Raw genomic sequence first — 26,668 nt, forward strand, 5'->3', positions numbered from 1 at the left:
GGACACTGGCTGTCAGAACACTCGCGTGATGAAAGCGGCCGTTCCCGTGAGTGAATCCCCTGGTGCTGCCTCTCGCTTCAACGTGAACGTGGAGCGCAAGAACACAGTGAACAGGATGCCAGAAGCCATCTCAGGCCGGCTAGCCTTCGCACCCAGCTCGGTTTGCATCGAAGGTAGGATGCGCACAACTCCGCTCAGCCACCGCAGCCGGAGTAAAACTGCAGATGCGCACTCACCTGCGCCCTCCCACCCCCTCCTAGCATACGCGCGTCTCCGATCACCCTTGCGTGCGTGAGGAAAGGTCGCACACCCTCCTTGCCTTCTTCGCTTGCGAGCACGTGATGATGCAGCCGCATCAAGCCATTATCCTTATTGTCTCTCCTTCGCATTCTTACGTCCACACCTACAGCATAATGCACAGAAGGGGTAAGGCGTGTAGACACGGATACAAGAGGAGAGAAGTGGACAACATGAACGCCGACTATCAACTGAAGGAAGCACTGAGGCGAAAAAAAGAAAGAAGACGCAAAACGCATCTGCGCATGCAAATGAGTAGGAGAACAAGGAACAGGCTGAGTACTACTTATGCGCAGATAAGTTTTGTGTCTTCTTTCTTTTTTTTTCGCCTCAGTACTTCCTTAAGTCCACAGTCGGCATTCGTGTTGTCCACTTCGCTCCTCTTGTGTCCTTATCTGCATGCCTTACCTCTTCTTTGTATTATGAATCTTTACCAACTAGCTCAGCTTTCTGTCGTCCTAAGCTTCATTTGGCCATGCCCTACTATGACACAAGAGGTACAGAATTGATAAAGGTTACTTTATACGTGGCCTGTACTTTTGGGCGTACACCTGTCACTGCTATTCTTCTTTCAAAAGACATCATTAAAAAATGAAATTCTGGGGTTTTACGTGCTAGAACCACTTTCTGACTATGAGGCACGCCGTTGTGGAGGACTCCGGAAATTTTGACCACCTGGGGTTCTTTAACGTGCACCTAAATCTAACCACACGGGTGTTTTCGCATTTCGCCCCCATCGAAATGCGGCCCCCGTGGCCGGGATTCGATCCCGCGACCTTGCGCTCAGCAACCTAGCACCATAGCCACTGAGCAGCCACGGCGGGCCAACAGACATCATGTATCGCTTTCGTCCTTGCTACACTACTTGGAACTGACACGTTCTCGACCTGCTCCTTACAAACATTCCTGACCTTTCCTCTTATCATTATCACCGGCAACCTCACACGCCCGTTTAACACACGACAAGCCACCAACAGAAAAATCAGATGCTACAACAGAGCTAACTTTGCTAGTATGAATTCCGAATTATTGAGTTTTTCAGAACACTTTATTGACAGGTACCTATCCTTCACGGTTGAAGAAAATTGGCTTCTGTTTAAAAACTTCCTTAAAGAACTTCCACAAGACAAAGTTACCTTGTGGTGCAGCATGTGGCTAATGTCACTGAACACTACAAAGACTTTACTAATACCTTTTCATCGACGGAAGATTCACCATACTCCTAAGTACGTTCTCTGCAACTCGGAAATATCATCAGTGGAGTCATGCAAGTACCTAGGCCTTACACTCTCAAATAACTTTTCTTGGTCCCCTCATATTACGAACATCACTAACGAAGCCAATCGCACGCTTGGTTGCTTCCGCCGCAACTTGCGCTTCGTACCACCATCCCTAAAGATACTAACTTATCTAACTTTCGTCAGACCTAAGCTAGAATACGCGTGCTCTGTTTGGGACCCACACCAAACCACCCTTTCTAACACTCTAGAAGCAGTTCAGAATCGCGCAGCTCGCTATATTTATTCTGATTATTCTTACCACACTAGTGTCTCTCAGCTAAAATTAAAAGCAGGAATTTCCAATCTAGATATAAGGCGTCATGTTTTCAGACTGTGCCTTTATCACAAATTTTATCATTCTGCTCCTAGTACTCCAGCCATCATTCCAGCACACCGCCAGTCTTGCCGATTATGTCATGAAAAATCTGTGTATCCTCCGCCTGCCCGGACCACTGCGCACCTACATTCTTTCTTTGTGAAGACTGCCCGGGACTGGAATGACCTTCCCGCCGACGCCGTGCACCACTCCAATCCACATCATTTCAAGGCTGCCATTGAGTCCATATTCCACTGAAGTGGTCACCCATCCCTCATGTAATACCCCACACTGGGGCCTTTGAGGTAATAATAAATAAATAAATAAATAAATAAATAAATAAATAAATAAATAAACTAAAAAAAATTCATACCTACCATTACAATAAAAAGCAACCGTACTGCTCCCTGGTTCACGCAACAGCTTCGGCGTTTAAACAATAAAGAAAGCGACTCTACAGACGGGCCGATAAAAACGTTACGTCGGTTTCTTGGCTACGTTACAAAGGCTGCGATAAAAAATACGAAACAGTACTTAAAACCACACGCCGTCATTCCTTTTGCCGTAACCTAACATCTATGCTTAAAAATAACCCTCGAAGATTCTGGCGCATCGCGAGTCCCAAACAACATCCTGATATCACTCTTCATGATAGCAACAACACTTCACTTCCGGAATCATAATGCGCAGAACTTCTAAATGAGACATTCACGGCTGTTTTTACCTGCGAGGATATTACTACCGCACCTATGAAGTATAGTATATCTGACATCCACATGCCAGAAATTGATGTAACCGAAGCTTGCATAGTTTCCCTTTTAAGTAAACTGAAAACTTCTTCTACATGTGATCATAATGGTGTCAATAACACTATACTGCAAAATACACGCCATGGCATCTGTAGTATTTTGACGGCCCTTTTTTCACAATCCCTCACGTCAAGCACTATCCCCGATGATTGGCGAATAGCCAAGGTAGCACCCTTTTTCAAGTCAGGCGACCGTTCTTCACCATGTAACTGCAGACCTATTTCATTAACAAGGATCATATGCAAGGTCATGGAACATGTCATTCACTCTCAAATTGCCAAATACTTAGAAAGCCACAACATAATATACCAGTATCAGCACGGTTTCCGCAAGGGCTACTCGTGTGAAACTCAACTTGCAGGGTTTGTTCATGACTTAAACTCATCCGGGGACACTGGTTTACAAGTAGAAGCAGTTTTCCTTGATTTCTCCAAAGCTTTTAATTGCGTTCCGCACAAGATTACTTCTCAAACTTGCATGCCTAAACATTCACCCTAACGTCCTCGCCTGGGTTAAAGCTTTGCTTTCCTCCAGGCTCCAGTTTACTTCCTCTAACAACTACAATTCTTATTTTGTCCGCGTTACTTCCGGTGTCCCCCAGGGCAGCGTGCTAGGTCCTTTACTTTTCTTAATGTATATTAGCTATCTTCCTTCTCGCGTAACGTCCCGGGTTCGCCTCTTTGCCAATGATGTCGGAATTTACCGCACAATTTCCTCTGATATCGATCGTCAATGCTTGCAATCTGATCTTGATGCGATTACTTTATGGTGCTCCAAATTGCTAATGTCGCTTAATATCTATAAAACCAAGTTAATGACATTTAACGGGCGAGAGTCTCAAATTGAAAACTTTTACTTCATTAATAACCGCACGATTGAGTCTTCCACTTCCTACAAATATCGTGGTCTTCATTTCCAGTCTGACCTAACGTGGCATCACCATATCAATTTAACCCTGGCAGCTGCTAACTGTACTCTTGGAATACTTAAACGAACCTTCAAGCAAGCGTTACCACTCGTACGAAAATAGGCGTATATTACAATCATTCGCCTGAAAATTGAATATGCTGCGGCAATTTGGGAACCCCATCAGGTATATCTAGCCTCTAACCTTGAAGCCCTGCAGGACCGTGCTGCTCGATTTATTTTTTCAGATTATTCAACACTCACCAGCGTTACATCTTTAAAGAAACGTGCCGGTTTGCAATCCTTGAGCCTTCGTCGAAAACATTCTCGCTTATCACTATTTCATAAAATTTTCCACCACTCCTAACTTTGTGATGTCTTTTTCTTTTGTTCTTTTAGTCACCGCCGATTATCTTTCCTCGCCGCTGTCACCCTAACAAAGTGAAACGAATTTTGTGTCGGTCATCAACTTTCGCTCAATCCTTCGTACCACGCACTATCATCGATTGGAACGATTTACCCTCGTACATAGCCATGGAAACTGGCATAGCCAAATTTAAGGAAACAATTTGCACTACTGTGACGTGCTGTTAAAAATGTTGTGTTTTCTTATTGTGTTTCCCTGATATTTTGGATGCTTTGTGAGTTGTTGCTTGCTCCTGATGTTTTGATGCACGTTGCTTTTTTTTTGGGTTTCTTGGTTCAATATGATAAATACAGTGCCTTGTTGCGCGGAAAAAAACTCTCTTGTAAATGATTTTATTTTTATGTATGCTGTACCTGAATGTACACTTGTGTTTTTGCTTGTAGCCCCCCTCCCCCCGCATGTAATACCCTCCTTCGAGGGCCTTTAGGGGGATTGTAAATAAATAAATAAATAAATATCCTTAAATCATTGCTGAACATCCACCTGACTTGGAGTTTTCATTTCGATATAACTTGTGAAGGATGTAGTGCATATATAATGATAGAAGTCGAATGACAATGAAGTTGTGGCCTTTTTGGCGGATAAACGTAGACATCCCATCAGATTATGCGCTGCACAAACAATACTCTACGCATTGTCGTTACGTGTATAGCATATATTTGCCCTCTTCATTTAAGCTTTATCCCAGATCAATTCCACCATGTGCGTTGGATGTACAGTTTTTTTTTACTACCCGAGCAGTGGTGGTATTTTTGGACGATCACCTTCGAGGATACTGTCAAAGTCGCTAGGTTTCCAGTCACTGGGATTGGACACATTCGTGTCCATGGCCGACAAAGTGTCATTCACTAAACTAATACAGCATGTTCAGCCCTGCACCAAGAATACTGTCCTCACCTTCATAGATAGATGCGACCAGCGCTAGTTACGTGAAATATCTCGAAATCGGGCTTTCGAAAGATGTCGCTTAACTAGCGCCTGGCTTGTGAGCATCCACGGGCGACAGAGTTTATGCCGCAATGCTAAGACGGAGTGCTCAGCACTGTGCTAAAAATGTTATCGCTGGTAGAAACCGATGCCGTCCGGCTACATAAACGTCAAATCTTACCAAAGCTAAAAAGTCCATTCATAAGAAACAAGTTCCCTACAGAATTTCTGTGTCGGCGCGGACCTGCATCACACGACTTCGGCTGGTTTTCGTGCTTTTCTAACCACTTCGGGTATAGGCGTGATGACCTGACATGGACAGAATTGCGCGTCGAGCGAGTATTGCCCCCAGCGTCGCACTGTTCTTGACGATACCGGACGCTACCGAAAATCTGCTGGAATTGTTTTCCTTGTGGTTGGGGCTTAAGCGTTTCAAAACGCGATCGTTGTAAATACGACCTTTGAACTTGTCATGCAATGTCATTGTTTGCAGTCATCGCACGCAGAGAATGTGTTAGAAGCGGCATTTCATTAAAGAATTACAGATAGCTCCACTGTGTCAGTGACGAAGTCTTCGAAAATATACGCCTGTGCCGTTATCAATCGCAACGGACTCGTCATCGGCGTTTCCACCGTCGGGATCGAGTCCGTCCCGGATCCCTAACAACGGCATCGTGCTGGCATCGAGAGTCGCGGCGGCCGCACGGAGGTCGAGGCGCCTTGTCTCGTTGACGACCTCCTGCAGCAGCCTGCTGACGAACTCGACTCGCCGGAAAGTGTGGAAGGTCATCATGCCGGCAAACACCGCCGACAGCACGAACAGTAACACGGCGCACACGCCCAGGCACGCATTGCACGCGCCGAATCTCGGCGCGGGATCGGGCGTCACTGCGGGGACAGGCTGAACCTGGAATGTAGCCGTAAAAAGGTTTCTAGGCTTCAACATCGCGTCACATTTGAGTGGGCATTTCTAGAAGAGACGCAGTCGCTTTTCAAAACTCGTTCACGTTGCTGCGCTGCCGGGCGTGGGCAATTGGCTTTCAGCAATTTCATTGCAGCTCAGGGCGCAATCTGGCGTTAACGAAGCATAGGAATGGATTAGGTGCTAAGATAAGATTGAAAAGATCGCGCTTTATACCCTGAAATCATCGAACGCAGGAAAGCAGCATAATTAATAATAGCACGGGGACGCCTTCGTTCTGCAGTTAACAGCGGGCAGCTGCTGATGTTAACGAAGACAAAAAAACTAACATTTTGGTTCAAAGGGCTGGAACACTGTCTAATGAAAAGGTACAATTGGTTAAGGGGCTTAACCAACGTACGCCTCTTAGACCGACGCGATTTATTCAAATAATTTGACGCAGCGTGATTCTACCAGAAGAAATTTATTTGTTTGCAGTGCCGTAGTGCACACGCTTGCTGCCGACTGTGCTTACTAAGCAGAGGGCATTGTAGTAACAAAGTCCAAGTGAGTGAATCATAGAGCGAGAGTGCCGAAGTACATAACGTGGTGTGCTTGCTGTTGGTAATTCTTTACACATGTGCAATTTCTCGCCGGCTTTAATCCAGGAGCACTGAAGACGTGCTTTTGCTCTGGTTGTCTCCAACTTAGCTAGTAAGCGTCACATATAAGTATGAAACGCATATGTGCAAAGAACAGTGCACAATATCTCACGGTAGCCTACAGGCGAAGCTGACAGCGGGTTTATGGTGTAACAAGAGTGTGCAACCATGACGCAGATTATGCTTACTTGCACTTGGCACTCTTGGCACTAAAGTTTATCTGCAGAGCAGTCCACTGTATAGCTGCATTACACTAGGCCTTGAACAGACGACTAGCGTATCACGTCCACCGAACGTTAACTTGATACTGCAGCAACAAATGACTACAATTATTTCGTCCTCTACATTCACTTTATTGTGATTGGCGTTCTTTAGGAACACAACACCCTTTTCCGTGTGTCCGTCCGCATCTAAACACTTTCAGGAAAACTTCGACCGCTGCGTATGTGCCACTATTTGTTTGTCCGAATAGACAACTTGGACAATTCCGTATGTGCAACAGGGCTTGCGAAACAAGGTATGTGAATCCTCCCAATCCTCCAAAATAGGTTCGCGCCACTAGGCAGTTCCATAGATAGACATCTAGAGCCAAAACAACGCATTTTAGAAGTCGGTAACAGCAAATTGAAGTCGGTTAGGATAGACAAAGAAATGAAGCGAACGAAACGGGGCAAGAGCGTGCGTTGAGTGAGGAGCGTTAGCCTACAGAGAAGCGAAGATATCAGCAACAGGAAACTGAAGGAGTTGGCTACACAGAAGTGAAGAGTTTGGCAACACACTGTGCTGCTACACTGGTTTAATGCTAATTGCATTACCACCGACATTATTGTTCAGCCGACGTCGGCTGGAATTTTTCCTGCAAATTTTTCAACCTTCAGCGCAAAAATAGGGGGGCTTAATTTACTATACGTGTGCTCACCCGTATAAAAGCCAATTGATACATGCAACTGTATGTGATATTTGAGTGAATTATAGGACACTAGGGTGCAAAAAAATGCTTGACTATTTTTCGTCAGAGTTTGCCAGAACTGCGAGAGCTGCCCGTGGACGAAAAACCTTGAAGCTTGAAAATTAAAATTGTTTTTTAGACGCAAAACAATTCCAATTCAACTCAAGAAATAGGTGATGAAGACAGCAACGAGCACGGCCGACCATCACGGAATAAAACACGCTGCTTTCCAACGTCCACTGTTGGCATGTTGTGATCGTGTATTAAAGCTAAAGCAACGATATCTCAGAGTAATTTGAGAACGAAGTACGCACGGTGGATCACGAAAGCTGACGGCCCATAGGATACGCGAAAAGCTGAAATGGCGCGAAACGTGGCCACTTACGCACATATTTGAATTTTCAGTTTGTAGTAAGCTTGGCGACCTCTGCGGCGATCCAATAAGTTAGAAGCGCTAAGCTGCAGCAGAGCAGGAATTGACAATAGCCATAGAATGAGTGTGAATAGTTAGAATGATAGTGCGAATAGACCACATTCACACTATCAATCATCATCATCATCATCAGCCTGGTTGTGCCCACTGCAGGGCAAAGGCATCTCCCATAGTTCTCCAACTACCCCGGTCATTGTACTAATTGTGGCCATGTTGTCCCCGCAAACTTCTTAATCTCATCCGCCCACCTAACGTTCTGCCACCCCCTGCTACGCTTTTCTCCCCTTGGAATCCAGTCCGTAAGCCTTAATGACCATCGGTTAACGTCCCTCCTCATTACATGTACTGCCCATGCCCCCATTTCTTTTTGCTGATTTCAACTAAGATATCATTCTTTCGCGTTTCTTGCCTCACCCAATCTGCTTTTTTCTTATCCTTTAACGTTACACCTATCATTCTTCTTTCCATAGCTCGTTGCGTCGTCCTCGATTTAAGCCGAACCCTCTTCATAAGCCTCCAGGTTTCTGCCGCGTACGTGAGTACTGGTAAGACACAGCTGTTATATTCTTTTCTCATGAGGAATAATGGTAACCTGCTGTCCATGATCTCAGAATGCCTGCCCAACGCCCCTCAGCCCATTCTTATTCTTCTGATTATTTCGGTCTCATGATCTGGATCCGCAGTCACTACCTGTTCTAAGTAGATGTATTCCCCTACCACTTCCAGTGCCTCGCTAGCTATTGTAAATTGCTGTTCTCTTCCGAGACTGTTAAACATTACTTTAGTTTTCTGCAGATTAATTTTTAGACCCACCCATCGGCTTTGCCTCTCGAGGTCAGTGAGCATGCATTGCAGTTGGTCCCCTGAGTTACTAAGCAAGGCAATATCATCAGCGAATCTCAAGTTAGTAAGGTATTCTCCATTAACTTTTACCCCATTTCTTCCCAATTAAAAAAAAGAATCCGCGTGTTGATAAAATTGCACAAACAGGCCTGGAGTGCGGCTTCATGTCGGTGACCAAAACCGGTAACGCACTCCCTCACCAGGGCAGGATTAGCCACCCTGGTGCAGTACTTCGCCACAACCTCCCATGTGAACACAACAAACTATCAATCAAGTGATAGAGAAATGTGCGGAACATAACAAACCCTCATATACACCTTTCATTGATTACGAGAAATCGTTTGATTCTGCCGAAACCTCAGCAGTCATGCAGGCATTTCGGAATCAGGGTGTAGACGAGCCGTGTGTGAAAAATACTGAAAGATATCTATAGTGGCTCCACAGTCACCGTAGTCCTCCATAAAGAAACCAACAAAATCCCAATAAAGAAGGGCGTCAGGCAGGGAGGCACGATGTCTCCAATGCTATTCACAGTGTGTTTACAGGAAGTATTGAGAGGCCTGGATAGGGAAGAATTGGGGATAAGAGTTAATGGAGAATACCTTAGTAACTTGCGATTCGCTGATAATATTGCCTTGCTTAGTAACTCAGGGGACCGATTCCGCTGCATGTGTAGCGGAATCACAGTGTCAAAGCACAGTGTAGCGTAGATCGGGCGCATAGAAACGCGCGCTAGGTTTTCTCAGGCGCAGACGACGTACCCACGAGTTTCGAAACATCCTCCTCAGCCGCCATTTTGTTTGGAGAGCAACTTAGCCTGCATCGTTTCTGTCTCTGGTATAGCCTTCGTGAAGCTGCCTTCTTTGATAACTTCGTTAGACTTGACCTATGTCTGCTTAGCCCTTTACATTGGCGTTTACGGCAGGTATTAGAACACATCCAATACTTGCGCTCCATTCTTGTAAAGCGCAAAGGAGAAGCCCCAAGAAAGTCTTTCGAATCTCGAGAACTTGAAAGCCAAGGGCTTCGATCACACGCGCGACCTTGAGCTTCGTTTCCGCACTGACGTGACGACGTGCGCTAAGTTAAGGCAACGGAGGAACGGAGTACACACAAGTGCCACAAGATCTCGCCTCCAAGCATGAACACCTCTACAGCAACCAGGTTGTCTCTTTCTTCTACTACATTGGCGCTCGTCAATCGAACGCATGGAAGCCTTAGTGGAAGCCCACGCGACTACAGTCGTTCACAGAACACTATGATCAAGATGACCCCGGCGATTTACCAGAGAGAATATTTGCGAAGATCTACTAGCAGACTACGATTGTCAGCTCTTGAAGGGTTGGCTACGCTGCAGAAAACGTGAGAATGAATAGGGAATCGGCATGGAGAAATTGCGCTTATATAAGCAAGCGCATGATCGTGGTCCAGCCTGTTCTGAACAATTTAAATGCCACGATTGTAAAACACATCATGCATCGAACCCAGAAACAGTGCACAAGAAAGTTTCGTAAAGCACGTTAACATAAGTTGATGATGATATGTGGTTTTTAATGGCGCAAGGGCCAGTTATGGCCAAAGAGCGCAAGGTCCATGTTAATGAGTTTGCAATGAAATCATGAGTTCGATGAAGTTGGTGTGACGTGGCTGTAGAGGGGCCTTAAAAATGTTCGCGCTAAAGTGCGCAAAATCTGTACAATAAGATTATGGCGATGTCTTATGACGTGTACTATGAACATTTAAGGTGCATTTAAAAAGAATGATACGATGTGTAAAAATATATATGGTTATAAGATATGCGAGAGCACTGTTGCCTCCTTAGAGCCCTTGAAGAACAAGGGCCTGGAGGCATGTGCTATGCAAAACTGTTATCGCAGTGGCATCCTCTGGAGCGAGGATGCTCTACGAATTTAATGGGCATATAACGTGTAGTACGACATCATTCAAATAGTTGAGGATTGCCTTGGTGTCAAAAAGCGGTTCCTTGCCGAGAAACATAGCCGGGTGTAGAGGGATGTTATAATGGTAAGCAAGCGGAAAATGTTTCTTTCTCTCCGTTTTGGCTTCCCGACACTCCAGGAGCACGTGGAGGACGGTAAGCCTCTCACCGCATCTGCCACAGGTTGGAGGTTCACTTTCAGTAAGCAGGTAACTATGGGTGCCAAATGTGTGTCCTATTCTGAGGCGACAGAATAGGACATCTGTTCGCCGAGATTTTGTTGGGGAGGGCCAAAAACCTAACAGGGGCTTTATAACGTGCAGTTTGTTATTTGTTTGCGCGTCCCACGTGCATTGCCAGTGATGTCGCAGTTTATTTCGTAAGAAAGGCCTCAGATCTGTGACAGGCACATCAGCGGTAGGACGTTAACATAAGTTATACACGTAAACATATACAGTCTGAAATGCTTGCGCTAATTCAAGCGATGATGAGAATACCTATGGCGAAAAAGTTTTGTTCAATAATCCATTTACTCAATCGACGCACTATGCTAGATATTGCGTAAGATTCGAACGTTTGGCCTCGAAGGCTACAATTACCGGGAATAAATGTTCAAACCAGGTATTTATAACAAAGCGTTCTACTTGTGTAGTCACCGATTACTGCTCGAGTAAATAAAACATCAAGGCATGTCCGAAGCTAAGCAATATAAATGTAAATTGAAAGGTAACGGTAAAACGTAATAGGTTTAACTAAAGTGCCTAAAACGTATTCCCGTTGAGACTCTAACCGCACAGCCAGTAGGAGTAGCAGCTAGTAAGAAACAAAATAACAAAGTGCCTTTTGTCATTTAAGAGCGATGCACTCGAGTAACTTAAGCTTAAGCATGGATAGACACCGAGAAAAATGCCTCCCTGTACGGAACTTCAGTCACCAGTACACCATTACAACGTCGTATACTGTGGCACACGGCTACCGGCATTAGCCATTACATTCTTCGTATGCTCCTCGAGATCTGTGACGGCGCATAAGGGTGGACGTACCGCAATGGGAGGCAGCACGGCGATGCCGTCGTTCCCACCTCCGTGCGCCGAGTTCGTTGGTGGCCCGACAGAGGCGTCGGCGCAGGGCGAGAGCTTCGTGACCGACGGAGAGTGTTCGGACTTCTCGCTGCTGCTGCCTGTTTCTGCAGGATTGGAATCCAAGCACGTCGCCTCCATGGTGGCTGCGGGCCTGCTTTCCTCCTTCTCTTCTTCTTGAGGTGATACCAGAGCAAGCCCACGCGAAGCACGGAGACGAGATGCGCAAGAGTCCTGCATTTCCCAGTAAACACCAATTTATTTCAACAAGATAAAGCGCACATTCGTACGCATTGTGTATTCGATGCCTTCAAGTCGTTCCTAACATATGCTTCACACCGCGTGACTTCTACAGAATCTGCTCTGCCCACAGAGTATATTGCTTTTATCCCTGCTGGCACGACATTAATGCAATAACTGCGACTTTACTTGAAAAACCACATTACATTTGTGGTTCGTGTACGAAAAAAGAATTCCGGCGGAGCCCAGCACCCGACGGCTGTCGACGTTAATGCTATTGCCACGCTAGCAGTGTACTGACACACCATAATGCTGCAGCCACATGTAATTACAATGTGCAGGGACCATTCTGAGATTTCCGTTTCTTCTGACTAGTTGCCAATCGCAAGGATACCATACTTATGCGGTTATCGGTACTCAGCAAACCTTTCTCTTATGTTCGCGCGAACGTAAATTTTATGCAAAATGATAGGCTAAGGGCCGAAATGATCGTACAAGATCACGCATATAAAAATAATATTCAGATCCAACTCGCATGTTAGAATTTATGTGAAGCTTTAAGTCCCACTTTTTCGTGTTTATTTTTTGTTCGCCCTCTGCTCATGGTTCATACCCGCTATTTATATATTATTTATTTACAATGCCCCGAATACGCCTGCTGGAGGGGTATTACGAGATGTGGGGGTGGTATACAAATTAAGAGAAACAATTCTAGTCCTGTAAGCAATAAATGGAGGTAAACAAAACAGCAAGAAGAAAGCAAGAACTAAAAATGGGCACGTATATAGGGTAAGAAAGAAATGCAAAAAAAGAACGCGAAAACTTATAAAATATACCAATCGACAAATATTGAACAGAGCGTGCACCACAAGTGGAAGTGACAAATTTGACGCTATGAAACACGGCAAGCAAAAAATAGCAGACAACTCGATAAGCGCGTTAACACGTCGACATAAACACGATACAAATAAAACAAGCAGATGACACAATCAGGCAAGTTATTCACAGGGCAGACACAAAACGCGCAGAATCAGCATGAACGATGACCCTGATTGGAAGATTACGTCGCTCGATTGCTGTCTGAATGAAAAGGATGAGCGGGCGCTCGATCATGTGGTGAATAAACTGCTTTATGGTGGCTGTTACGGCTTAAAGACGGTATGCTGGTTTGATGAGGGTGTTGTCGGAAGAGAGGTACGATAGAGTTTAAGTTAAAGGCTAAATCTAAATGTTCAGCGCTGATTATCTAGTACGAGAAAATTAGCTTTCGATTTTTAATTGAGTATCACTTCTATGATGTGAGTACTCGACAACATTAAGGTGGCTGCCCGCTTTTTTACCGACAAAAGAGTCTTTCTAAGGTTGAATTTATTGAGGTGCGAGATCGTGCATGCATATTCCAACTTTTGTTTTACAAGAGATTGATAAGCTAATAACTTAACGGAGAGCGGGGAAACTGCAATGATGTCATGTTGCAGTGACGGTGAGGAAGAGTGTAGAAAAACTGTGAACCATGAAACCAACTTCTTTATATAGCTAACATGTGCCCACAAATGCAAGTTACAGTCTAAGCACAACGATGACGGCGAGCGTAGTAGGCGATCACCGAAATCTGATCTGTGTGCCAAGCGCGCCGGCTTTTACACATTACCCGTCGACCGTTTTAAAGTAATAGTTGCCTTCCAGAAAGTACTACACACTTGGTGTCACGCATACAATCGCATTACAAAAGGCTCGGCGAGATACTCACAAAAGATAGAAACAATGACAACATTCGAATAAGTTCCGTATGATGCAGGCGAGTATGGCTCTGAGCGATAACTTTGCCCTTTTAGCTCGTGAAATGTGGTCCCCGAGAAAAGGCTAAACCAGTACACGCGTCAATATTACTTCATAGATAGACAAGGAGGTGGTTAGCTTTGTTTATGACGCGTGTGACGGAAGGCGATCACATTAGATCGCGGGTGATATTAGGTTCTAAATATTTGAGGTAATCTTCGGAAGAAATGACCGCGTCAATAAGTGTGTACATATGGGTTCGACATTGTTACGGGGAGATCTACTGAAGATGATGTTCATTTGCAATGCAAGAAGACTGAAAGTCGCGGTGCAATAAGAAAGTGGCGGACGTTAGACGTCCTCTACTTGTCCACTCTACACTTCACCATCTCCTATATTTGCAGGACAGCAGGCTCATAACAATATCCTCCGGTGGCGAAAGCACCGACTGGGGGCTGGGGAACAAAGACTACATGAAAGAAAGTATCCAACCCGCAATTAAGGGGTGTCCGGGAGACTATACGGCTTACGACGGGCAGCGTCTAGATTGTCCGTGCGGCGGTCAAAAAGGCAGCTGTGCAGCGATTTCATAAGTGACATCAGTCACTTCGCGGCACAAGCGATATTGACCGCTGTACTGAAGACCAGTTTTTCGGATAGTCCGACACGTCATGCTAGGTACCTCGGGAGGATGAGTGATACAGGGACAAAGTGGGTGGCCCTATGGGGGCTTGTTGTAGCGAGACCGCTGGTGAATCTGGTACACAGAAAATCGAGTGCGAGTAACATGACGTACATGGTCGATACGTGCAATATTGTCTGGAGCATATTCAATGGGTGGGTCCCTAGAAGAAGGCACCAGGGTTTCCGTGGGTAATTTGGGGTTGAGACCGTATATGTGAAAAAAGCACGCCGAAACTCCTCTGGTAGTAGTCCAAGGATGTGTAAGCATTGTGCCACTTGCTTATCTCCACACAGGCCGGTGTCATTGTCGATGCTATGGGATTTCATCCAAACATTATAAACCCTTATCAACCTTTATCGGTCGCTCGCTTATCATGTTCGATAGCCCATATGATAAGGTAGGTTTAAATGAGATAGAATTCCTCATGGCACTCTAACCCACGATCATTGGTGTTAATTATGGTGAAACTGATTAGCAACAGATATTTAGGATGTAGTTAATAAAGACACTTGTACCGTCGACCATCCGTGGCAGTGGAACCCAAGACCATTGGTGCTAATTAAGGTGAATTGATGTTCATTTAGCGAAGCTGTTGCTAAAGCGCGACTACAATTGCTGAGGGGAGTATTCAGCACTTCATTTAGGGTTTGGATGCTTCTCTTGAACTTTTCGTTTATGAAAACGCCTGCTGTTCTGTGTGATGTATTGGTGAATTCAATGAATATAAGACTGTTCACTTCAATTTGCTGAGAGCTTCTACCCTTTGCCTTGCATGGGTAAGAGTCATCGCATTTTTTGCTTGCTTACGGGTGTATGAGCCGTTGCTTAAGTAGTGTGAGTCATTCAATGTCTAACGTGACGGGCATATTTCTTGTTGGGTAAACATAAAAATGGCAAAAGAAATCAGTGCCCTTCTACCATGTGAAGAAAGATGACCAGCGAAGCTGTGTATGTAGGCCCCTCAATGGCGAACTGCACCTCCGCCGCGGGTCGGCCCGGAATTTCACCATGTTTTGGATCGGCTCACGTGGGGGGAGTGTTTAACAACTGACCCGCCGTGGTTGCTCAGGGGCTATGGTGTTGGGCTACTGAGCACAAGGACGCGGGATCGAATCCCCACCACGGCGGCCGCATTTTGGTGGGGACGAAATGCGAAAACACCCGTGGTGCTTAGATTTCGGTGCATATGTTAAACAACCCCAGCTGGTCGAAATTTCCGGAGTCCTCCATTATGGCGTGCCTCATAATCAGAAAGTGGTTTTTGCACGTAAAACCCCATTATTTAATTTTTTTTATTTTAACAGCTGCTTCACTTCCACTGCGGGTCGGCTCGGTGTTGTATTATCTTCGAGATCGGCCCACATATAGCGAGAGCTTAACGCCTGCGTCAACTCCGCCGCGGTTCGGCCCGGCAGTGCACTATGTTCGGAATTTTTTCCTACTCGCGATCACGATAGTGGGCAAAGTAGCCCCTACGACTTCGCTGTAAATCTGCGAATAACCAACGGTCTCATATCTGGAAGTGTTGTACGCGAATGTCATAAAGGGCGTTGCCGCATGCCAGTCCTAGTGGCCGTCAAACATTAGTCCATGACTGCTATGCGGTAGCAAAATTACATTCCGTCGTGCAGGATTTTATATTATCATGAATTACCCTCTACAGCAACTGTCTACCCCGGTCAGTTAGCAGTTGCCGACAGGGCCTCTGCTTGGCTTACGGAGTTATTCAGTAAGAAATCTGCAACTTCGGTGGCACAGCTAGTGGGAAGTGCAATCATAGTTCCAAACCGGATCGTATACTCTGTGGCGACGGTGACCCACTTGTTTCCAGAGACGTATAGGTCAAACGGACAAAGAAAATTGACGCCAACGTGGTGCTGTACAAAATTATATCCTTGTTCCAAATGGCGGAAATGGCAGTTATATTACAGCACAATTCAACCACATCTTTACTATTGCACACTGATTTGGGGGTGTACAACCAAAACTAATCTTATGAGGTTTATAACATTAAAGAATAAAGTGATACGATATGTCGAAATTCTCTCGTACAACGACCACGTAGGTTAGCGCACTCGGTTCTAAAAGTGAATCAATTATATGAGTTCAAATGGCTCTCTTACGCCTATAACGAAATCAAGCTCAATCCTTCTAAATATCTTGACTTGCACTCTAGTGCTAATGTGCCTTACAAATTAAGGCACGGCCGTTTGAGAATCGCACTTGTGCGGACCAACTATGGAAGCCAAATACTTTCATACTTAATTCCCAGCCTTCTCAACAGACATACACCGGCCACAGAAATTATTCAGAAATGTGCGCCCCTGAACTCTTTAAGAAAGAATGTTAAAGCTTACGTCCTTTCTTCTCCTAATGATTAATAGGTTTTGTAGACAGAATTTTTTATGATCCTGAGGTTTCCTTATTTTTATAAACTTTCCTTTACGATTACAAAAGTGTGCACCTTGTTCGGTTGTTTGCTTTGAATACAACTGTGTTCTCTATGTAACAATAGCGTATGATGTTCTTGCTTCCATTGCAGCATGCTCTGAGTCTGTGCATTGAAGTACTGGTGTCCCGTCAGGCAGAGCACATCTACATTTTGTCCTTGAATCCGAGACCTTGTTGTCTGAAATAAAGAACTGAACTGAACTGAAATGAAATGGAGTGTAAGGAATGTCCAGAGGCTGAAGATTGCCTGCAGGCGGCACTGTCAATTTTCCCGCCGTTGAGAAAGGTCGTACGAGCCCACGTAACGGCGCACTGAGTGGAACATATCCGGCCAATGTAAACGGCGGCATGCGAAGTCGTATGTGCGTGACACACTGAGATCTCACGCTATTTGTGCGTCGTGAAGCTGCGCCAGGACAGTGGAATGGCGGTGAGCCGGCATTACAAGTAACAGGCGAGTACGGTCAGGGAGTAAACTGCATAATATAGAGTCATTTTGGAGCACCAAAAGGCGGAGTGGGAGAATCTGCAGTATGGGAATACACATTATCGATTATATTGCATAGAAACGCGTCAAGGCATTGTTCGGCAGCGATGTTGAAGAGTTGAGAGATGCAAAGGACACAAGAGCTGGAGTCGCTCAAGGCTGCGTCCAGTGGATCTACGAGGTATCTGGAGAGGCAGTCCGCATCCTGGTGCAAGCGGCGATACTTGTACACAACGGTATATGAGCATTATTGAAGTTAAAGTTAAAACGGCAACGGCGACCTGGGGTCTCTCTGAGAGAACAGAACCACCAGAGAACATTGTGGTCAGTAACGACGGGAAAGGGTCGGGCGTAGAGGTAAAGGCGATATTTGGCGATGGCCCAGATAAGATGAAGGCACTCTTTTTCTGTGGTCAAGTAGTTTTGTTCAACAGAGGAAAGAAGTCGACTGGCATAACAATAACGCAGTCCTGACCATGCGGGCGTTGTGCTAGTACTGCACCAATTCCATGACCACTGGTGTCGGTGTGGATTTCCGGGGCGGCAGATTAGTTGAAGTGAACCATGACTGGTGGTGATGTCAGTAGTCTAATCACTTGCTTGAAGTCGGACGCTTGTCCAGGACCCTAAAAAAAGTCAAGCCTTTCTGAAGAAGGCAGGTTAGGGCCCGTGTTATTCCTACAATATCTTTATCAAAGTGCCTTAACTAACAACAAACGCGAAAAAAAGACAGAGGTCCTGAGTGGAAAGACGCGTTGTAAATGTAGTAACGGCGCTAACCTTATCAAGGTCAGGCTGTCTAGCTGCAGCGTCGACACGAAGGCCAAGTACAGTGATCTTTCAGCGGCCGATGTGGCATTTCATGGAGTGAAGTTGAAGACTGGCTTTCCGAAGGACGCGCAGAATAGTCCAGAGTCAATTTAGATGGCTTCAGAACGTAGGCGAGGAAATGGCGACGTAATCAATATAGCAGAGGCAAGCAGACCACCTGAAACCGCGAAAAAGGCACTTCAACATTCGTTTGAATGTTGCTGACATTGCGGAAATTAAATGAAATAACTATAAACAGGTAGAGCACATCAGGTGCTGTATATGTGGTCTTCTCCCTCTACTTTTCGTCGCTGGTGATTTGCTAATAGACGAACCGAATGTCTAAGGAAGAAAAGTACCGTCCGCCATGCAGAGAGTCGAGAAGTTTGCGCATTCGGGCAAAGGGTACACATCCTTTTTGGCACGCTCGTTTAGATGCGGATAGTCGACTCAGAACCGGCAGGTGGTGTCGTTTTTCTGACAAGGACCACTATGCGCACCCAAGGACTGGTAAATGATTCGATGATGCCCTTAATAAGCATTTTCTCGACTTCTGTTTGACACACATGGAGTTCAGTCACTCTCACTCGGTAAGGATACCTACACATGGGGCGGGCATCCGCGGTGCCACTCTGAAGAGTCACAACTTTTTTCTGGCTGGGATGAGGCGAAGCAAAATCGAGAACGTCGCTGTGCGCGGCTAGCAAGTGACGAAAGTCGTCACACTGAGCAGCGGAAAGCTCTAAGGAAATCATTCCATTAAAATAGGCGTCAAATGAAGTGCTGCTGCCAGAGCTTCCGGACGACCGCGGAACATCGATAGTAAAGGCCAGAAGGTCTAAAGTTTCTCCACTGTCCAGCGCGATACCTTCGGGAAGCAACTGGGGGGGGGGGGGGGGGAGGCGTCCAAGGTTCAAAATAGGAATACATGTCTAGCTCGCACAAACAGTGGAGGAATGAGGGATGGTTGCATGGCTTGTCAAAAAGCGTCTAGGGGAGGAGTGATCACGTAGTTGCCGTCTCGATGTGGAAGGTGGGAGGTCAACGTGGCGTACATCGCGGTAACTGGTCGAAGGCTAAGGAACTCGGCGACACATAAAAGCGGTCATTAGATATGGGCACAGAAGGGACTTCTAACTGCAGAAGAGCAGAGGAGCAGGCGATGAGGGCAGAATGGATACTTAAGAAGTCAGGGTCGAAGATGGCTTCATGTGGACACTGGTGCAGAACGGAGAATAGAACTGAGGTCTGGTGGCCAGCTGAGTACGTATGCTCAGTACGTATGCAAGATGTATCGCCGTCAGCCATTCAAACGACAAGCGATGCGGAAGGCGTAAGAACCTTGTTTAGACGACGAGAAAGACGAGCGTTCATACCCAATAATTACGCCCTGTGTCTTTGAGGGCCGAAGCAGGCATGCTGTCCAGTTCTATGTTCAAATATTTTGTCGGGTGGCCAGGGTCAACAGAGGGCTTCTGGGTGGATTGGCCAATGCGGCATCACCTCCAGGAGGTGCACTGATCAGTTTTCAGAAGATGGACGGCGACTGTATGGCGACGGTGAGCGACAGCCAATCGGCGAGCGAGAATGCCGGTTCTTTGAGGATGGCGAGCGGCGGTCGTAGCGTGGAGTCGGAGCAAGAACATCATAGTATGGAGCGCCAAAGCGGGCTCAGACAACTAGGACCGGCAGTCTTCCGGTAGTAAGTTTACGCGGGACGGGGAGATGAAACGCTACGACAGCGACAATGGCATGGAATATGAGCTATTCCATTGCAGTTAAAGCATATTGTATTATAGTCATGCATGCGACACTGCTTTGGGTTGCGGTATCCGGGATAGATTGATCATGGGTGTCGAGGTCGAAATTGCCGATCGTAAGGCTACTTGCAGCACAGACAGGACTAATACCTGCGGTCGCCAACTCTTCACGTGTAACAGCTTGATTCAAAGATACTGCCGGGCGGGACTCGTCGTAAGAACGGGCGTGACGAATCGATAGAGGCGCAGTCACCATCTCGCCCGGGGAAAGACGCAGCAAGTTTTTGCCACCAGGCAGCTGGACGTCTTCACACGATGAAGCAGTGGTGCTAGCAGGCAGCCAACCTAATTGTTGTGAGACACGACGGCCCCTCACTTCTTCAAAGAGTCGGCGCACTCTTATAAAGTAGTCGACGGTCAATCAGTCCTTGTGTGCGAGTAAATTAAAGGCATCGTCGGCGATGCATTTAAAAATGTGGTCGACTTTGTCAGCGTCAGCACCTTATCGTCGACTCGTTGACAGAGTGCTAATACATCTCGAATGTACATAGCGTCATATTCGGGCCCGACACGAAAGTTACTTCTTGTTGTTTTGCTGGCGTCCAGATGGCTTCACAAAAAGTTCCCTGCGGTTTTTGCTTGCAGGTGTCCCAAATGGTCGATTGCTCCTCTTGTGTCTGCAACCAAACGCGGGTAGTTCTTTTGAGGTAACAGGTTATGTTAGCCAGTATTATAGACGGGCCTAAATGGTTTTTTCTAGCTGGCTCGTTCGTATTCTATTCGGCTGCATTCGACGTCCGTCGTGTCAGTGCCGGAGATGGTGCCAGGGCCTCGGAGTTGGGTCAAGAGAATTCGTGTTGTAGTAGCCGAAGCCGAAGCAGCGGGTCTCTCTCTCGACATGGTGCAGTGGCCCACAAGATGCCCGCGACGAAGTTCCGTGATGTACTCGTTATGCACCCGGCACCTCCACCAAGATGTTGCGGGATTATATAAAGAAAACGGGGTTAAAAGTAGGTCAGCAACAAGAAAGATGACAGACGGTAAAATATCACTGCGCCTTGTTCTTGCCCACTGTACCCTTCAGCGTCTGCTATATCCGCAGAATAACTGGCTAAGAGCAATATTTCTGTAGTCTATGAAAAAAATGTTACGACAGTTTTCATAAGATTTGGAACCATGAGCTATATTTGACACCGAATGTGGGTGTTTGTTAGGTTTCACTGATGCATTAGTTTATCGGTGGAAATAGTGATGGCACGATAAATGACGCAATCATCCGCGAATAGACGAATATTTGAAGCGATGCACGCGGGGAGGTCATTGATGTAAACTAAAAAAAATGAGCACCGATTGCTGTTCCCTGTGGGACCGCAGAGGCTACAGGGCAAGGTGGGGTTGGTTTCACTGGCGGAAAAAACTGTTAGTGAGTGATGAAAAACGCACTTGTACATTCTAGCGCTAAGGAATGCAAGATGCAATTCTTTAGGCAAGCATTGACGATGAGGTGTTTTATAAAGGTATTTTCTTATTAATGAAATACGACATCTACTAGAATGTTATTATTTAGATTCCAACTGATATCATCAATAAAAGAAAGTTAATTGAGTTCCGCAAGAAACGCCTTGCCAGAATCCGTGCCGGTTAGGAGTAAAGAAATTGGCAGAATTTATAAAGTTGACAACGTGGCAGTGGATAGCGTGCCCTATTATTTTCGAACATACACTGGTGAGAGAAATGGGTCGGTGATTGTTGGTTGAGCCACCTGTATAGCGAAGCTGTATATGGCTAAGGTTCCGTGCATATTTGTTCTCCATGAACAAAAAGTCTCATCAATGGCTCACACCGCCGTAAGTTTTCATGCTCCCGTAAACAAGCAAAAGATCCAATGGCTCATGGTTCCGTAAAGCAGACGGTACAAGCACTCAACAATGTGGAGCGAACAGTGATTAAATTCTTTCCAATCACGCATACAATATACAGAGCAACACGTCCAAAACTGCCATCATCAATGGCTCACACCTCGTAAGCAAGCAAAAGATGGAATGTATCATAGTGCTGTAAGGCTTATGCCTACCCACTTTGCGTGAATTAGCAACGATGACATTACCCCTCTTGTCATTGCTGTTGATTTTAATGTACATGTGTCGGTACCGAAAAGGGAGCGATTTGCACGTTCTGTGTTGCAGAAATCCCTTGCGACGCCAGACCAATCCGGTACAACCGACCATGCAGTGGCGTACGTGCATCGATTTGACGTTATCAAAGAATTTGATTGCAGCTGCGAGTGAAATAAGGACCACCGATCAAGAAAATAACTTAGTGTGCGTACCTTTCCTCGCGATGACCACCCATCAAGACAATAAATGAATTCTTACGTTTGTTCAAAATTGTGTCACCTCCATCTCGTGTGCTAAACAGCTTCGCTGGTCAACCAACTTCACAAAATGGAATGACTCATGATTTTTTTAATAGGCATGCCTTTGTCAATCTTTCTAACTGAAGGAACGGCAGCTCTGATTCGAACACTATTGAGTGTGCTAGTATTTTTACTACTTTGCTATTGATACCACTCATTTCTGCTGATGACGTTAGCTTTAGCGATTTAATGCGTCGGTGATTTGAGAGATACTACAGGGTTTGAAATTGATAGTGGGTATGCATGGATAATCAATGAAGGGGCATACTCGAAGGCTATTGGAAGTGTCATTAGTGCAAGGAGAACGAAATGTGGCGCTATGAGTTTCGGCAACTTCATGTTTTTGGTATGACAATACCGGCTTGGTCTAGCACAGATGTAGATGTTGAAGAATCACGAGGTTTGATGGCCCTCCACAATTGCTTCTGGCTGTTGCGTATTAGTGAAGGTAACAAAAATTAAAAAAATATGTGTATACTGGGTGCTAGAAGAGAGCCAGATATTATACAAGTAGATCCAGATTTGTCGCACGCGTTCTAAGTATTCGCTCACATAGCCAACTTAAATTAGCGCTTTTTTTGTTCCTTAGCCGTTTTAAATCTGAAATAAACCATGGCGACATAGTTTGTCGTGGATCTTTTTTACTGAAATGCATGTGTTTATTAGTCGCTCTATTTCAGTCTTAAACAAGGACCAAAGAAGGACCGAGAAAAACATGTCGAAAAAATTGCCTAGGTAAGTGTTCATGGCATCATAGTGTCATTTACCATATAGTGTTTTCATTTCGTCCTTGCGTTCTGGCGGATCATTTTGCATTTGTATCCGCTGTTAAGTACTGCGTGGTTGCTGATGTTATCAAGGAAAGTAAACGAGGTCAAGTTATGAGATCAGCGCATAGTCAAGAATGTTAGAAGCGCTGTGCACCTCGTTGCCGAGCCGATTAATTGTGATAGGCGAAATGTAAGGCACGTGTTTGCAAAGTCACTTTTCTTTGATGTCGTGTTACGCTAGGTAATACCAGGCAATGCATAGAAAACTAATTTCGCCAAAGATAGCGATATTATTCTTATCATAAGAATTCGATAAAGGCACCAAGGACCACATAACAAAAATTAGATGTGCTTACTAATTGAATTAAATAAATTATAAATAAATTGAAATCGAAACAGATGAAGAAACAACAGGCCGCAGGTGGGAAATGATCCCACGTCTTCGCACTACGCGTGCGATGCTCTACCAATTGAGCTATCGCAGCGCCGGTTTTCCATCCAGTTTCTGTGGCATTTATGTTTTTCCTACTAGAATTCACGCTGGGCAGCTATAGCAGGCCGCAGGCTTCACGTGCTCCTGTCGCCTGTGGCAGAAAGGATGTTACACATACGCTGACAACGTTTTTGAGTGGTGGCGCTGGATGACACTTCCAGGGTTAGTTCTAGTAGTAAAAATACAAATTCCACAAAAAGTGATTTACAAAACAGCGCCGCGGTAGTTCAAGTGGAAATAGCATCGGACGCGTAATGCGAAGACGTGGGATCATTCCCCACCTGCTACCGCTTGTTTCTTCATCTGTTTTGATTTCAATTTATTCATAATTTCTTTAATTCAATTGGTAAGTACAGGAAACTTTCCCCATGTTGTCGTTTGTGTCTTTGTTTGTTGACTTCTTATGACGCGAATAATAAAAATCGGCGCTTCGGTTACCCTTTTTTTTTCATTGATATGAGCCTTGGCATTCAGAGATGATACCTTGTGTAATGCATCAGGAAACAATTATGTAAATCAGCGTCCGCTGTCACGGGGTATGGTAGCGAGCCCCCATTATAAGGGGTGGGTTCAAGACCTTTCAGTTGACGACAAGGGTTTAAAAAGCGGAAGAAACAATTATACGGACGAAAAAAAGAAGAGCTTTATGTGTCAGACCACTTTCCGATTTTGAGGCACGCCGTAGTGGATGGCTCCGGAAATTTCGATTACCTGGGGTTCTTTAACGGGCACATAAATTTGAGTACCAGGAGTGTTTTCGCATTCCACCCCCATCGAAATGCGGCTGCCGTGACCGGGATTCGGTCCCGCGACGTCGTGCTCAGCAGCCGAACACGATAACCACTGAGCAACCACGGCGGATGACTATTCGGACGAACTGCAGGGAGCGGTGAGCGCTAGTAAGAGCACCGTCACGTCATTTGTTCACTTGCCTGCATCGAAATAAATCGAATTCAGGAAGAACACCACTAAGCTCTTGGTCAACAATAGATACATTGAGCCAGGTTTCAGTAAGTATTCCAAAGTTAGATGACGAGTCGATGAGTCTCCCTAGAGCACCACCTTTGGGTAAACATTCTGATATTAGTACAAAGAAACAACAGGTCAGTTTGCTGGTTATGTTCGAAGGCGGGGTGCAATTGCTACGATCCAAGTTTGACAGCCTTTTGACTGGTACGGTCGAATATGTATGTATCGTTCCCAATGATTAGGTTGTTACACTGTACTTTTAAAGAAACAGTCTGGCTTTTCCAAATACCGGCCAAGCGTTTCCAAAAAAACTGACTGCTTGGCGAGTAGGGTTGCAATGCTTACTAGCGGGTTCTTTGATTCTGCGTCCTGCCGCTACAACACGTTCTCTTTCTTTGAAATGCGCAAGTTTTACTACTGTAGGACGTTTCATTTCCGAAAAGTAAGTGCCAAGACAGTGAGTGCATTCAATATTTATTTATTTATTTATTTATTTATTCAGAATACCCCTAAAGGCCCTCTCGCAGGAGGGTATTACATAGGGGGGGGGGGGGGGGGGCGGTGCAGTAACGCATACAGATGTAATAAGTGAGTAGTAAGCTGAAAACAAAAATTGGGAACTGATAAACAATAATCACAAAAGATAATAATACAAGACGATTAAGATTATTGTGGTAGTAAAATAATCAGAAGTGTACAAGAAGAATACGTATCACAAACACGGAAAATGGAGGGTAATTTGAGTCATAGAAAGCACTCAGACCATTAATGTATAACAAATCAATAAACAATACAAAACGTAAACTTAAAAGAAAAAGGCAAAACACCGCAATAAAAATAGGAACAATAACCAAAACAATACGCATGTTACATAGAGGACAAGAACATCTTTTAACATCATTCTTAGCGGAAGAAAAATGGGGGTGGGACATGACACAAGAAAGGTTTATGCACTTTCATTAAGGATTAGAAGTTTCTGAAATTCATTTATGTCGGTGACGGTTGCGATGTGTGATGGCAAGCTATTCCACTCGGTTATGGTGCGCGGTATGAATGATCTGGCATAAGTTAGTGTGCGACACGTGAAGCGCTCGATATTAAAAGGGTGATCACGGCGGGGAAAGATGGCAGGGGGTGGCCTAAAGAAGTCCTCGCGAAGTGATGCATGATGGTAAAGCTTATGAAGAAGTGATAAGCGAGCGATTTTACGCCGACATGATAACACATGCAGTTCAGCACGATTCTTCAATGAAGTGACGCTGGTGTGACGCGAATAATCCGAAAAAATAAAACGCACAGCACGATTCTGCAGGGCTTCGATGTTTTTAATATTGTAGACTTGATCGGGATCCCAAATGGCTGAGGCATATTCTATTTTAGGACGGATTAAAGTGATATAAGCCTGTTTACGTAAGTGCGATGGGGTATGTTTCAAGTTACGTTTAAGAAACCCAAGTGAGCGGTTTGCTGAAGCAAGGGTGACGTTAATATGGTAATTCCAGGACAGGTCAGACTGAAAGTTAACTCCAAGATATTTGTACGTGGTCGTAAGTTCCACTGAAGTATTATTTAGCAAGTAAGAGGTTGGAATTCGAGAAGCTTTTTTAGAGAAAGACATCACTTTAGTTTTTGAAGGATTTAGTGTCATTAGCCAAGTTGTGCACCACGAAGTTAAGGAGTCAAGGTCAGATTGTAGCGATTGGCGGTCAGCTTCAGAAGAGATGTTGCGGTAAATAACACAATCATCAGCGAATAGCCTAACTCTAGATTTGAGGGACGAGGGTAAGTCATTTATATAAATTAGGAAAAGCAATGGACCGAGCACACTTCCTTGAGGAACACCGGATGAGACTGGGACGAAAGGAGAGTCAAAGTTATTGACGGACGTGAACTGTTGTCTATTAGAGAGGAAGGCTTGCACCCATGCCAGAACAAGTGGGTGAATATTAAGATGTCTAAGTTTTAGTAAGAGCCGGTGGTGAGGAACTCGATCGAACGCTTTTGAGAAGTCAAGGAATATGGCGTCAATTTGGATGCCGG

The 26,668-nt window shown here is 45.2% G+C and overlaps 1 protein-coding gene across 1 annotated transcript; it reads right to left on the reverse strand.

The window, feature by feature from the left end:
- Positions 1–5,521: 5,521 nt before the first annotated feature.
- On the reverse strand, positions 5,522–11,909 carry LOC142574947 (uncharacterized). Its single transcript, XM_075683932.1, has 2 exons — positions 11,733–11,909; positions 5,522–5,869 (listed from the first exon to the last, which is right to left on the reverse strand). The coding sequence occupies exons 1-2, from the start codon at positions 11,907–11,909 to the stop codon at positions 5,522–5,524; spliced, it is 525 nt and encodes a 174-aa protein (XP_075540047.1).
- Between the last annotated feature and the right edge of the window lie 14,759 nt (positions 11,910–26,668).

This window comes from Dermacentor variabilis, chromosome 3 (assembly GCF_050947875.1).
Source record: "Dermacentor variabilis isolate Ectoservices chromosome 3, ASM5094787v1, whole genome shotgun sequence".
In the NCBI taxonomy this organism is placed as follows: domain Eukaryota; kingdom Metazoa; phylum Arthropoda; class Arachnida; order Ixodida; family Ixodidae; genus Dermacentor; species Dermacentor variabilis.